General features: G+C 30.7%; 1 protein-coding gene across 1 annotated transcript; it reads right to left on the bottom strand.

The window, feature by feature from the left end:
- Window positions 1-857: 857 nt before the first annotated feature.
- Window positions 858-14,068, bottom strand: LOC134833484 (KAT8 regulatory NSL complex subunit 1). The gene is made up of 12 exons (XM_063847808.1): window positions 13,469-14,068; window positions 11,335-12,584; window positions 10,844-11,296; window positions 7,834-8,208; window positions 6,770-6,930; window positions 4,946-5,101; window positions 4,418-4,676; window positions 4,104-4,223; window positions 3,630-3,906; window positions 3,503-3,569; window positions 2,235-2,353; window positions 858-2,040 (listed from the first exon to the last, which is right to left on the bottom strand). The coding sequence occupies exons 2-12, from the start codon at window positions 12,291-12,293 to the stop codon at window positions 1,600-1,602; spliced, it is 3,387 nt and encodes a 1,128-aa protein (XP_063703878.1). The 5' UTR covers window positions 12,294-12,584; window positions 13,469-14,068; the 3' UTR covers window positions 858-1,599.
- Window positions 14,069-15,394: the final 1,326 nt, after the last annotated feature.

The raw sequence follows: 15,394 nt of genomic DNA, 5'->3' as shown, positions 1-15,394 counted from the left end.
TTAATTACCGAAAAAAATAAAAAAAATTTTATATAAAAATAAAAATTAATTTTGGAAAATTGATCAAAAAATTTTGAACCCAAATTGTCTTTCAGAATTGTTAAAAAATAAAAAAAATGAAGTTGAATGAATTTTAATCTAACAGCAAAAAAAATATTTACTGACAAAACAACAACAAAAAAAATTAAAATGTTGTCAACACACACTGCACCCAGTAAGTAAGCACGGCGAATTCCAAAGGAACAAGACAAATTATTTAAATTTTGATTACTTTGTGCGCAAGTTGATACAAATTGTCAATTTTTTAACAAGAGAACATAAAGTTGAGAAAGTCTTTGAGTAAACTGTGTTTTTCAACTTTAATTGCTGATAACAAACAAAATAAAAAAAACAACTGATAAAAACCCTCGAAAGTGACGTGTTTTGTTAAAAAAGCAAACAACAGAATGCATTGACATTGGTATCGAAATTAAAAATTAAATGAAGAAACTAAAGAAATTTTTAAATAATTTTTTGGATAAATTGTCATAAATTTCCAGTGAACAAGGATGAACTCGCAAATTTATACAAAAAAAAATCAAATTAACACTAATAAGCACTAAAAACGTATAAAAAAAATGCAAAATTCACTATAAAATGACTCAATAGGTGAACGACCAGCATTCGGCATGTATACAAAATTTTATTATTACGTTGAAATTTTATTACACAACGACCATTTTTTTGTACATTTCGTAACAGGAACGAATGATATTGAAGAGTATACTAAATGAGGAGTATTTAATTTCAAAAATTTACCTGATTTTTAATAAAAAATTAAAAAAAAAAAATAAAACACATAATTTTTATTTGGTTTTTTGTGTATCTAAATTTATATCATTATCATTTTATTTTTTTAAAGGATAAATTTATAACAATTTTAATGTAATTTTTAGTTGTAGGTACATTTTCTTTTTATTTTATTTTTTTCCTCTCTTTTTTTATATTCCAGAACACTTTTAACTACCTCATCTTACTTTGCTATTCTTTACAATGCGTGTTCTTATAGGTACCCTAGCTCTATATTTTTATAATAATAAAAATTTTTGAAGGAAATTTTTTTTAAACAAAAATAATTAATTAAATGAGAACAAATATGGAAACATCAAAAAATTTAGAAAATAATTTTAAAACTAATTAATTAATTAATTATGAATTTAATAAGTAGAGTGATTTTGTGTTTTTTGGAAATAAAATATTAAAACAAAATCCAGAAAAAAATTAATAAGGAGCTCACAACTTTCTATTTCTATTTTCTGTAATATTCTACAAATTTAGCTTTTATTTTAATTTTTTATTTGTTTTTTTTTTTTAATTTTTATTTATATTCTATACACCGTAATTATTATAATAATTATTTATCATCATCATATTTTTACATTGAAAATAATGTTTTACAGCTTGTATTTCATGTGTTTTTTGTTCTGAAAGTAGTCTGCTTTCTAAAGTTAAGCAATTTCTTAATGTTATAAAAAAATGAGACGCTTATCAACTAATAAATGAAAAAGAAGGAAATTATTTACAGGATGTGAATGTGAGAAATATTTACAAAGAAGAAGCTCAGCGCAACGGTTCGAACCATTCTGGATCGTTAGGGTCGTCGACATCTTCCTCCGGGATGTCATCCGTGTCTACAGACTCCGTTTCGGCCGCACTAAAGTCCTGATTATTCATTTTTTCCTCGTCATATGCCTTTTCGAGCAGCAACAAACGCTCTACGATGGAATTCCGATCGGAATCGTCGTCGTCCATTTCCTCCAAGTGCTCTTCGTCTTGGTAACTTATCGAATTGTTGTTTGTCGTGCGTCGTTGTTTCGTGCTAGACTTGTCTTTGTTGTGATACGAGGCAGTGGCGACTTCTTCTTCGACGAGATCGGGATCTGTGTCGGGCAGCACAAGCGAATCGAAGATGCATTTGTAGCCGCGCGGCATTTCAGCGAGCATTTCTTCAAATACGTGATCCGGCAGCGGGAATATACGTTGATCGTAGGGTGGAATCGTCTGAAATTTAAAAATTTTATTAATTTTTGATAAATTTTTAATTCAAAAAAAAAAATAAATTTCTTCTAGAAAAACTAAAAAATCAGAGGTAGTGACGATAAAATGTTATTTTTTCTCATTTTCAAAAAAATCAATGTCACACAATCATCACTTCAATTAAAAATCAAATAAAAAAATTAATCATGCGTGCTCACCTCTTTCAATTCTGGTGTGTTACTGCGTGTATCAACGGCAGACCCGTCTTTGAGCTTCATTGAACTGGTTCGCCGTCGCTCACGCTTTCCGGTCAATGCATTTACCGTATGATGCAGAGCTACACAATCAATCGAGATTACAGGTGCCAATTTTTGTATCAAAACCAAACGATTTTTTTTACCAAACAGTGAACGAAACATAAAAATAAAAAAAGAAAAAAATGTAAGAAAATTTTTTTTTACCAAAAAATTACTAAATACTAAATTTTACTTCTAAATACTTCAAATAAAAATCTATAAAAAAAAACTAAAATTTCTCAAAATTTATTTCAAACTTTTTTTTATCTCAAAAATACAAAAAAAAAACAAAAAATCAGAGATAAAAATTGTTTCATATAAAATTTTTTTAACAATTTTTCATGGGTTTCTAATATTTTTATTTAAAAATTTAATTTTTTTTTAAATCAAAAATGCTTTTAAAAAATTTTTAAAAAATTCATATTAAAGTAAAAAATTCTTGCAAAAAGTTATTTTTTTTTAAATAAAGAAATTATTTGAAAATTATTCGATACAAAAAAAATTTTTCAAAAAAATAATTATAAAAAATCGAAAAATATAAAAAAAATATTGAAAAAATTAAAATTAAGGCCGTTCCAAATTTTTTCCGATGTTTTTGTCCCAAAAGATTTTTTTCAAAATGGGGGGGGGCAAAATAAAAAAAAAAGTTTTGAAATACTTTTTCATACAAAATGAAAAAATTTAAACAATTTAAAAATTTAAACAATAATTTAGTTGTTTTTATGGTATTTACGTTGAGATTTGGTACTTTAAAATCAATCTCAGAGTATTTCAAGGTAAAAATTTAAACAAAAAAATTTCATAAAAAAAACCGTCAAAAAATTTGAAAAATATTTTTTTTGCAAATATTTTTGAGAATGAATTTTTCATGTTAAATTTCGTTTTTCAATACAAAAATTCTTAAAAATTGAAAATATTTTAAAAAATTTTTGAAAATTTCTTGAAAAAATAAGGAAAAAGACCAAAAAATGGTCAATTTTGATAAAATTTTCAACTTTTTTTTATTTTGCCCCATTGGATTTTCGGCTTTTAAAATGGGTCAGGGGACAAAAACATAGAAAAAAATTTGGAGCGGCCTAAATTTAAAAAAAAAAAATATTTTACTTCATTAGATTTTCGATTTTTTACACGAAGCAAGTTTGAAATAAATTTAAAGCAGCTTAAAATTCAAAAAATAAAAAAAATCTCACCATTGATTGTTGTTTGACTGTTATCTGGGTCTTGCTCCAAGGGAGTTGCAGGTGTTGGTGGTCCAGACTAAAAATTCAAAAAATTTAATTAATTTTTTTTTTCATTTTTTTAATTAAAATTTCTTACCTCTGTCGCCGCAGGTCCCGGCGATGTTGGATTAATTGGCGTATTTGTGCCACTCGAGTCGGCATGGCTGTCTGTGCGTCGATTTGCTCTCGGTCGATTGCCAGGTGGATATTTCATGACAGCCGCAAACTTTTTACGTTCCTCTAGGAGGGCGCGTTCGTGCATTTGCATTAACGCCTCATCGGAAATATCTTCTTCCAACATGTCTTTGTTATTGAGGAGCTCCTGACTAGTAAATGGTAGTAAATCGTCAACTTCGTCGTCGATTATGTTCCACCTAAAAAGTAAAAAAAAATCATTTTTTAGTAAAAATAGAAAAATTTTTGATGAAAAATTATTTTTTATGGTAAAATCAGAGGTAGTGACGAACTAAAAAGGTTGATTTCAGTAACAAAAAAGCTAATTTTGTTTCAATTTAAATGAAAAGAAATCATCATAGGATTCAAATTACGGTAAAAATGAGGTAAAACTTACTTTGGTGTTGGTATCTCTTTGTAGGGCAACACTTCAACACGCGTTTGTGCCGCCACACTGTACGGTATGATGATGTTGTCGATGTCATATGAAGTACGGCTGCGCCTGATATCACTGGTTCTGAAAGAAAACATAAAAATTTTAGTACAAAAACTTAAAAAATAATTAAATTTTAAGAAAATTTGAATAATCAGAGGTAGTGACGAACTAAAAGTTTGATTTCATTAACAAAAAATTTTTTTTTTGGTTCAAACTAAATGAAAAGAAATCATCATTTGAAGAAAAAAACGTTAAAAACTGAAGAAAAAACTAACCGTTCTCCCTTTCTTTCAGTTCCGAGAGTCGGCGAGGCATTTTTACTCCTGCCACTGTTGTTTCCGCTGCCTCCGCTCTCTCCGTCGTTGTACCCTAGGCCAGCCTTATTGAGATGCAGACTCTTTTTATTATAAAATCCACCATCTCCCGATTGTGATGATTTCCGTTGTTTTTGCATTTTGGCATTTTTGAACATCTGCGAGAATTTCGTGCGATTGTTGTTGTTATTCTGACCTGGCTTCTGCTTCTTGCGATATTCTAAAAAAAATAAATAAAATTTTAATAAAATATTCAAACGACACGTAAAATAACAAACGGAAACCATAAAAACTTTACCAGAAAATACAAGAAAAAATTATACTCTCCATTCAAAAAATAAGTAAAAAAAATAAATTAAAACAAAATAAAAATCTTAAACATCCATCGAAATAAAATCGAATTAATTTTCTTACTACCACGTAAAATCCCGAATTTTTTCTTGTATTTTCCGGGAAGCAGTTGTCCGCCAAACATTAATTTTTTCATACTTCGTTTTTGACGTTGTTCGCCCTCAGCACCGAATTTCGCAGGATTTGCTGCGCGTTCCGCTGCCTTCGATGCCTGTTTTTGTGTGTAACGTGAGACCCTGTTTTGCCATTCTGGCACTCGCATGATAGCTTCAAAGTGAACGCCTTGAGTGGCATCTGAAATTAAAAATAATTTTCGGTTAAAATTTGTTTTATTAAAACAAAAATAGGAAGAAATTTTAATTTTTTCATCAAGTTGTTTGTTGAAATTCAGTTTGACAACAAAATTGGTTGAGAATCTGCTTGAAATCCATTTAAAATTTTTGACTTAAATTAAAAGACAAATTCTACATAAAAATGAAAGAATATTTTTTTAATAAAAATTAATAATAAAAATTAGGCCGCTCCAAATTTTTTTTAAATTTAAATTAAAATTTTAATTAAAAAATTAAATTAAATTTTTTTATTAAATTTTATTTAATATAATTTAATTTAATTTATTTAATTTTTTTTTAATAAAATAATATTTTCAGAATATTTTTTAAAAATTTAAGCAAAAAAAGTAAAAATAAAAAAATATTTTAAATAAATTAAAAAAATGAAAAAAATTTTTTTTTCATGTTAAAATGACAGAAGTTTCAATACAAAGTTTCTATAAAAAAAATTTAAAAAAAATAAAATAATTTGAAAAATTAATGAAAATTTAAAATCAAAATAATTAAAATAAATAAAAAATATAATTAATTAAAAATTAATTTAAAAAAAAATTTTAAAATTAGTTTTATAAAATTTAAATATTTTGGAATCTAATAAAAAAAAATTAGAAATTTTCACATTAGTTTTCGATTTTTTCAGAATTTTTTATAAAATTTAACATTAAGATTTGACTGAAAATTAGTTTAGGATAATAAAAAAAAATTTTTTTTTCAATTTTAAATTAATTTTAGGAAAAAAATGGGTCGAAAATCCAAAAAATCAATTTCATGACATAAATTTTAATGAAATTTGACCGTTCAAAGACTAAATTTTAATCACATTTTGTATTAAACGCTTCAATTATAAAATTTCACTTAATTGCATAAGTCATTATCGTATCACTTCCTACATTCAACACGCGATAAGGTACAAAGTTGATAAGAAATCCTTTCCCATCACACAAATTTCTATGAAAAAAATCATCATAATCACAAAAAACAGGACGTTTACATAACAAAACGACATGCATTCACTAAATTTTTAATTCCCATAGTCGTCGTCGTCGTGTTCGTTCCTCATTAATAACATCATTTATAAAAAGGTTCTACTCAACCATCAACTACGTCGCTTACTTATGTGTAGTACATTCACGTATTCAGACAAAAACACACAAACACACGGAAATAAAAATAAATAACATAGTAAAGTCTCAAATCAATGAATGTTCGTACAGTTTGTCGTAGTATTTTACTATCAACAATTCAAATGAGGGCGTAAATATAGCGTGTCGATGTATTTTTTCGTGTGCGTGTGTGTGCGTTAGCGGCTTATTACCCGCGCGAAACTTTTACGAAATGACGACTGAAAACTTAAAAGTCAAGGAAAAAGTTGTGACACAATTGCTCGTGAGTGATGATTTCTGCTGCAGATAAGATAAGAAAGTAACTTCTGAGGGGCTGAACACGGGATCTTATCAGAAAATGCTCGTTAAATGTGTTTGTTGTGCAATTTGCTGCTAAAATGATCTCATTGTTCCGTTTTGTCTACCGAGTATGTTACGTATGAACTTTTTTTCGACAATACGTTAATGAATATTCAAACACTTGATGATGGGTTTTTCTACTTTTTTTGTATAAAAAAGCGACTTACCGTCTGGGAAACTTAAAACTGGATGGAAACCAGGATCAACCAACGCGATGCGTTCCGATTCTGGCATGGTGTCGGGCAGATCGCGAGGTCCCGTTGGATCTGCACGTCCTGTACATAAGGCGCACGGATGCATGGGCCAGTAACAACCGCATTTGATCGTGCTGTGAATGAAAATTTAAGCATTAAATAATTGAAAAAATTAACAAAATTAAGGGCGATGCACAAAATCAATTTTTTTTTTGAATTTTAGAGAAATTTTTAAATTAAATATGAAGAATATTGAGTATGAAAATTTTAATTTTAAATATTTTTGTTAATAAATTTAATTAATTTTCAATGAAAGTTTGAAAAATTATGATTTTTAAAGAAACTTTTATCTTTTATTATAAATTTTTTTTTTAAATTTTCAATATTTTTAAAATTAAATGATCAAATTATAGTAATTTTTTCATAAAAGTTAAATTTTTCATAATTTTTGAAAATTAGGAATTCATGAAAAATTCAGGAATTCATTCAAAAAATAATTATTTTAACAAAAATTCAACCTTTTTTTCATGATTTTTATAAAATCATCGGTAAAAAAATAAAAAAAAAAATTTAATTAAAAATAACTGTCAAAATTTTTTGAAAAATAAATTCAGCAATTTTATGAAAAATATTTTTAGAGAAGAAAATTTATGATAAAATATTATTTTTAAAACAAAAATTAGTAAAAATTGAAAATTTTGTAAAAAAAATTAAAATTTTTAACTTTTTTTTATTTTGCCCAATTGTCAAAAAAAATATTTTGAAAAATAAAATATTTAAAAAAAAATATTTTAATTTTTAAAATTATTTTCAACAAAAAATTTTTAACAATTTTAAATTATTTTTGAAAAAAGTTTTAAATTTTTTGACGAAAAATCATAATTTCTCCTAATTTTCAAAATCCTTGAAGAAAATTTTTTTCAAAGTTTGATATCAAAACACGATAAAATTTCTTCCTAATGTTTGAAAAATTGATAACTTTTTTGATTTTTGCATCGTCCTTATCATATCTCTCTGAATAAATCAAAAAACCTTACCTCGATTTAGCAGCCTTTTTAGAAATTGTATGCAAATTACTCGTTTGCAGGAGTTTCCGTTTGCGAAATGTGCCCCGTATAAAAGCTCTTGTTCGTGCCGACGTACCATTTCCTCTCTCCGCATCTGCCTCTGTCTCGACAGGCTTTGATCCGCCCGGCAGCACACCACGATACCCATTCACGGACTCCACTTCTGGCTCCGAATCTGGTTCCCCTTCGAGCTGTACGGCGCCTTTCGTTCGCTTAATTTGCTGATACAACTCGTTGTGTTGCCGAATGCGGTACTCCAGGTCGGAAATTTGCGCCAACAACCAGGTCCATCGGGATGCGATCGAGGAACGGTCACGTGCCCATCGCCAAGCCGCACGTTTCGATCTGAAAAAGAGGAGAAAGTGAGTTAGAATGGATTTGAAATTAAAGACACTCCTTGAACCAAAAAAATTCCCTCGTAAGTCTACATATCCTTGTAATATTTGCTCCATATGGCGAGCACACACTCGACGACGTACACAGACAAAGCGGAAAATCGATAACAAAACGGCAGATTGTTATATTATTTGTGCATGTCGGCTACGTTAGCATGTCTATGTTATATAAATGTTGTTTTTTAAAGCAGAACACCACAAATTCGTAGAAAAATGTTCGAATTAACGTCCAGTCACGTCGTCGAAGCGAAAAATTTCAATCAAATATTTAAGGACTTAAAGTCTTAAATAGACAAACGATACTTAATCATCACTTCATGTACAAGATTGCTTTCAATGTCAATGAATATGCAAAGCAATCTCTTTCTCAATGTCGTTTCTCTTTGTATCGCGACTTTTTTTGTGTTCTCAAGACGTTGTCTGCTAAATAAATAACGATTTCTAGTTAAAAATTGTATGAAAAAATCTTCGTCTGCAAATATCGTGAAGAATTTTTATATTTTTTGACAATTTTTTTGTTATTTTCCATCAATTCAAGGATGATTCAAGACTTCTTTCAATATATTTACTATGAAATCATCTCCTGAGAATGAAATTTTTCGCTTACACAGTAATTTAGTTCATTATTTTTGTTAATTTTATGTTGTGATATGGAATTTTCGGAATCCAAGGTCGTCTCTAGGAGGAGATTTGTTGTCATAGTAATGTTTTTTTGCAATTTAATATTGAATGAGTCTCGAATAATGTAGATTTAAAAGAAATAAGATGAATGGAACAAAGAATTTAAGTGTTTTGAAGACTTAAATTTCATTTATATGCAAAAAAATTGACATAAGAGGTCTTGAATGAACGAAATTGATCAAAAATTAAACTTAAAATCAGCTTGACAAGCAAAAAATGCTCTAAAAACCAAAAAATTAGATCATAATAGACCTTTATTGATTGAAATTTCATTCTATTAAGGCATTCGTGGACCAAGATTATTAATTTTAAACATTTTTTCAGTACTAGACCTTCAAATTTTTACCTGAACCTCTACAAATTACGATTCCTGTGCAAATTTCTGATTTAAAAAAAATAAAAACTGGTAAAAACCACAATTTTCTGCTTCTGCTCTACTCTAAACTCAATAAATACCTCGAAATCGAGTGAATTTCGTTAAAAATTCTCGAAAATTCCTTTCCGCTTGCTACAAAAAAACAAACAAAACGAAATCTCTCATAAAAAAATTAACATTCGGTGCCTATCTTACGTTCATCTTGCTTGTATTAGTTGCTTCTCGAGTATTTTTGTACGCGAACCGCACACATTCAACGGCGTAAATAAATAAGTTTTACGTAGAGTTTACTCGACTTGAGGTGACTTAACTTTTTTTTTCACATGTCTGTGTTGTCTATATGTGCATCGTCATCAGTTGTAGCGATTTATGCCGGTTTTTATAGATAAATGTTAACAATCTATTACAATCGAAATTACTACTATTGATTTTTTTTCTTTACATGAATCGCTGTCGTCGTCGTCGTTGTGTCGAGGAGCTCAACATTTTCAATGCATATTTAATTATAATTTTTTTTGTGTCATTATAGAATTAATATTAGGCAGGTGCAATTTTAAAAAATGTTTTAAATTGGTTTCAAATTATTTTGGAACTAAAAGTGTTACAAAAAAATTTTAAAGATTTTTGGTAATTTTTTAATAATTTTAGTCTAAAAATTAGTTTAATATTTTATTATTTTTTATAAATCATAAATAAAAAAAAATGTAATAAAAAAAGACAAAATAAAAATTATTGGCTTTATGTTTGGCTTTTTATTTTTTCAGAATTTTCGATGAAAAATTTCATTTTTTTATTAATTTTATTTTATTTTAATTGTATTTGTTATTTTATTAATTTTTATTATTTAGATTTTTTTAAATTAAAAAATTGTGGGATAATTATTTTCAATTATAATAATTTTTCTTCCATAATTGGAAAATTTTAAAATAATTATCTCATAATTTTTTCACAATTTTTTAATTTAAAAAAATCTAAATAATAAAATTTTAAATAAAATTAATAGATAATAAAATTTTTCATCTTTATTTTAATTTTTTTTTAAGGAGCATAAAAACTTTTTTTATGAAATATTCAATTTATTTAAAAAAATGTTTAAATAATGTGGTGAATTTCCGGATATTTTTTTGAGAAAAAAAATATAAAATTTAAATTTTTAATGAATTTTTTTCATTAATTTTAATTTTTTTCTTAAATTCTTTAAAAATTTAAAATGATTAAAAAAAAAATTAAAAAAATGATTAAATTTTATGTAATAAAATATTGAAAAATTATAATCTTTTGTGAAAAATTTAGTTTAAAATTATTTAAAAAAAAAAATCGAAATATATACAAAAATTAGATTTTTATTAATTTTCGACATTTTTTAATCAGTTTTTGTATGTTTTTGTCAATAAAAACCATAAAATGATATTTCTGAGATTTAAAAAAAAATTAAATAACATGAAATGTGAAACACTTTTAAAAATTGCATTTGCCTAATAACGAGGTTACAGCGGAAATTTCAAAGAAATGGAAATTTTATACTCACATTTGAACATTTTGTTGTGTCGTGTTGCTGTAAACAATCATCTCGTCCGCAGATTCGCCTCCACTGCTACTTGCCGTGGCATCTGAATCAATCGCTCTCTCAACCATTCTCAGTTCCGCATGCAATAATCCCGCCACTTGATCCACCTGATCAATGACTTTATCCTCAAACCGATGCACGCAACTGAAATTATTCGCACTCGTTGGCGCTCGAATCGCTCCCGGAGCATTCGGGGGCACGGAATTCCTTGTCGCTTCCTGCGACGACTGAAAATACTTGACGCCCAGTTGTCGCTTCGAATACGTCGCCTTCTGATTCGTCGCCGTCTGCTCGAGTTTCTTGATGATATTTCGGATGGCAGAACCGCTCACCGGCATGAGTTTCGCATCTGACGCAGATCCCGATGTCGATGTACCCGGCGGCGGTTGATATGGCAAAATATCCGGCAGCAAATTCGAATCTGCTTGCGTTGCGGTGGCGGCGGCGGGGGCGGCGTCGGTTTCACTCCTAAGGCAATTTCCCGTTCCTTGCGTCGATTGAAACGATGACAGTGCTCAATGAGTCCGACAATTTCCTCGCTCGCGTGCTGCGTCATATACCGCGCCTGCAATTTTCGCAGACGACGCAGCAAAAAATCACATTTCCGTTGCATTTGCTGGCGGCGTTTCTCGATATCGGCACGCAATTCGCTAATTTGGGGGTCTTTGACGGGCGACGTGTTCGCGGGCACCGTTTCTTCGTACACATTCATGACATCGACATCGTTGAAAAGCGATAAGCCGCCCGCCAAATCGAAGCCGGCATCACTTACGGGCGCCGATTCGAGCGATTTGAACACCGACATGAGATCGATGTCACCCGAAGCCGCCAAATCGCCGAGCATCTGTTCAACTTCGGCCGTTTCCTTGCTCGTAAAGTTCTGGATGCTCATGCTGCTGATTGTCGACGACTGGCTATCGGAGACTTTGACGAGCGTTTGGTCGTCGTCGTCGCGCGTCGTTGAGGTGACAACGTCGTTTTGCTGGTCCGCAATGAGATCGGGGGTCGCTGCTGCTGCTGCTGGATTCTCGCTCGTCTCATGGTCTTTTTTTATGTTATTACTACACTTCTGATCCATATGCTCGATACCGTTTGTTGTCGTATGCAGATCATCGGTTACCGCGAGTTTGTTGCTGGTTTTTCCGTTCACTGGCTGCGCAATTTTCGGATATTTTCCGTTATTTTGGATGTTTGGCTGGCTGTTTTCCGTGGCGACGACGTTGGAGACAAGTTCTCCCGTTATTGTCGTCGTTGTCGTATGGCTGCTGGGACTGTTGGTGATACTATCTCCAGGACGTGGCGACTGCCCGGATATATCACTTTGCGATACGGGCTCAGTTAGAGCGGGTGCCATGGCAATGACTGCATCGGTAGATACCTTTGAGACCGATGCAGCAGCCGTTAAGCCCATTCATTCACAACTAAAACTGTCGCATTCACTTCTTTTCTTATGAAAAAAAATTTTTTCTTACTAATTTTCTTATTTTTTAACAAAAATTTCACGGTTTTTCTGTTTTTTCGTGTATTTAACCACTCAGAAAAACTTTTTTTAACACTATCAACTTTTTTTTCTGTCTTTTATCAGTTCAATTATCAAATTACTCAATTTTGAGATACACAGTTCAATCACCAGGTAGCTCCATGCTACTTTTAACGTAGCTTAAAGTTGCTAAACTGTTGTCATCAATGCCATGCTTTCAATCTGCAACGAAAAAAAAAATCAAAAATTAATAAAAAAAATTTTTTAAAGCCCTTTTCCATTAAAAAATGATCAAAACAGACACACAAGCCATTCATCAACATGCTTTCAAGGTCACGAGCTATACGACGACGAGCCATCCATGACGCAACGTTACTTTCGGGAGTCTCGAGTCCCGCCAAATTTTAAAGAAAAATCAGCCCGGCATCGATTTTTGAGGTAAATTTTAATTTTTTCTGTTGTCAAACAAGGAAATTGAAAAAATTAAGTGCACACACGCATATTTTTTGTCATACGAGCACAGCTCCGTACGACATACGGAACGACAAAAGTGAAGAAGAAAAAAAAAGTTCGGCGTGAATTTCACCACTTTGCCCGTTTCTTGCCATTATATAACGACCGGCGGTATTTCGACGCGATTTTCTTTATCACTGCACTTTTGCGTGGCTTTTCCGCACACATTTCTCGGGCAGCGCGACTATTTTTGTAATTATCCAAATTTTGCGCGTCATTTTTGTGTCGTCGTCGTCGTCGTCGACGTCGTTTCGTGCAGCAGCAAACGCCCTGCACAATTTTAATTGAATTTACACGAAACTCGGTGAATTTTCCAGGCAGCAGCATTTTGCGGGTCACAATGATGCATCATCATCATTATTTTTTTTTTGCATTTGTGTTAAAGAATTAAAATTAAAAAAAAAGAATTGAGTGTGGAAAAAATTGTGTCCATACAGACACGTTTCGCCAGAGCGTTCGAGTGTGTGTGTGTGTGTGTGGAAATGGAATAATTTGCCTCTGTAGACGCTGACGACACATACAGAGAGGTAATTGAAAGACGGGCAGCAGAACAAGAAAAAAGTTTCGAGCACAATTTCCGCGTAATTTCTCACCTCTTTCCCATGGAAACTGCGAAAAAATCGTTGCGTGGCAATTTGCGCGGCGATTCCGTCCGTTTTCTGCCAATTAAAGCACCAAATTACCGACCTAATTTGATAAAATTACTTCGACAAAATTAATGTGGCCGAGTGGCTTGATGAATGGCGGAGTTAACTGAATCGCCTTTTGCTAATTCAAGCATTTTTCGTACGTTCTACGACTACAGCAGCACGACATACGGAAGTTGGATGGAAAACTTGCACTTGAATGTCGCCAATTTTTCGACTTGAACAAGCAACTTTTAAACACAAGTCGCCAATGTCGCTCACAAAAGTCACGGAAACGTCAAAACACTACGCGCTGCACGGGAGATACGCGTTCCCAGCTCGCGTCGCGACTTTCGTTGCCATTGACAGTTCGTTTGTTTATTCCGATTTCTCTTCATGCGAAATTGCGACGTTAAATTTTGGCTTTAAATGATGATGAATGGCATCTCGGAGCCTCGTGCCCGGCGTGGCGCCAATGAAAAAGCCTTCTTTTGTCTGAATTTCATCTTTTTTCCGAAATTGAACCGCACTTTGTTCCCGATTTAATTCGCGAAATCAGCTGATTTATCTGGAAATAAATGAGAAATTTATGCGATTAATTGTTGCCAAAATGAAAGAAACTTTAGGAATTGATAAATTTTTCGATTAAATTTTGAATTTGGGAAATTTTTGACATTTTTTCACACAATGACGGGGACCGAAAATCGAGACTCTCGAATTTGATGAAGTTGTCCTCGAAAAAATTTCAACTTTTTTTCCTTTATTTTTTGAATTTTCGCAAGAAATTTCATCAAATTCGCGTTAAATGTACTTTAATGAAGAGAATTTTTGTTTTTTTCGAGATTTTTGTGCAAAATTTCCAGCTTTAAAAGATTTTCCTTACCACGAAGCAAACACTGCCACTTTTCAAAACACGAAAAATGAAATGAGTGTCAAATGCAATGTTCGAGGTAAATAAATAAAAGTGTACGAAATGTACGTAACTGAAAATTTTATGTCGAAATTTCTGAGGAATTGCGTGGAAATTTGCGTGATCTCGATGAAATTGTGAAAAATGAGGGTTTTATGTCGCGATTTGTGATGTCGATGGGAATTTATGAGATTTTTAAAGAGAAATTTTTGGAAATAAGTGAAGGGACTTTTGTAAACAGAAATTTTCAAGCTTACCTCGACTGTATGAAAAGACCCCTTTTCTGTCAGCGAGCTCGTTCATCGATGATGCGACTCGAAATGAGTGTTTCATTTTTTTTTATTGCGAATAAAATTTATTTTACGTTGAATGATATTTTGAAAATTTTGCGATATTTGATGAAAATTTGAAGAAATGAGATGAAAAGAAGATTAATTTAGGGCTTCAAGAGAAATTTGAGCAAATATGATGAACAGGTGTGATTTAATTTTATTCGCCGGTATGCCTTGAAAATTGGTAGCAAGGTCAAGGAAAGAAAATTGAACAAGATATTGGTGAAAATTTATGAACAAAATGAGTGTCAAAAGGAAAGTTAGATGTAAAGTTGGAAGTGAATTAGCCTTGAAATGACTTCAAATATTTTAAATTGCACCAGAATCGACACAAAATTTCATAAAAATTAAATTTTTGAAGATTTTTGAATTTTCGTGGATGCTGATAAGTAAGTTTGAAGAGTTAATAATTTTTTTTTAAACATAAAATTCAAAATCCTTCGAATTCTAAAATTTTTTGGGAAAAAATTAGAAATAAAAAATTTGAGAAATTATACAAAGGTGAAATTTTTTGTTGAATTTTAGTACTTTTCTTGAAAATAACTTCATACTGTTCTAAATTTAGTCAAAAAATTTTGAAAATCAAATTTGGGAACAAAAATTTAAATATCTAAGTAGACATTTTAGCAAAAAATGACTAAAATGGGATAT

The sequence above is a fragment of the Culicoides brevitarsis genome, chromosome 1, assembly GCF_036172545.1.
Source record: "Culicoides brevitarsis isolate CSIRO-B50_1 chromosome 1, AGI_CSIRO_Cbre_v1, whole genome shotgun sequence".
NCBI lineage: Eukaryota > Metazoa > Arthropoda > Insecta > Diptera > Ceratopogonidae > Culicoides > Culicoides brevitarsis.
This window is presented reverse-complemented; position numbering and strand designations above follow the sequence as displayed.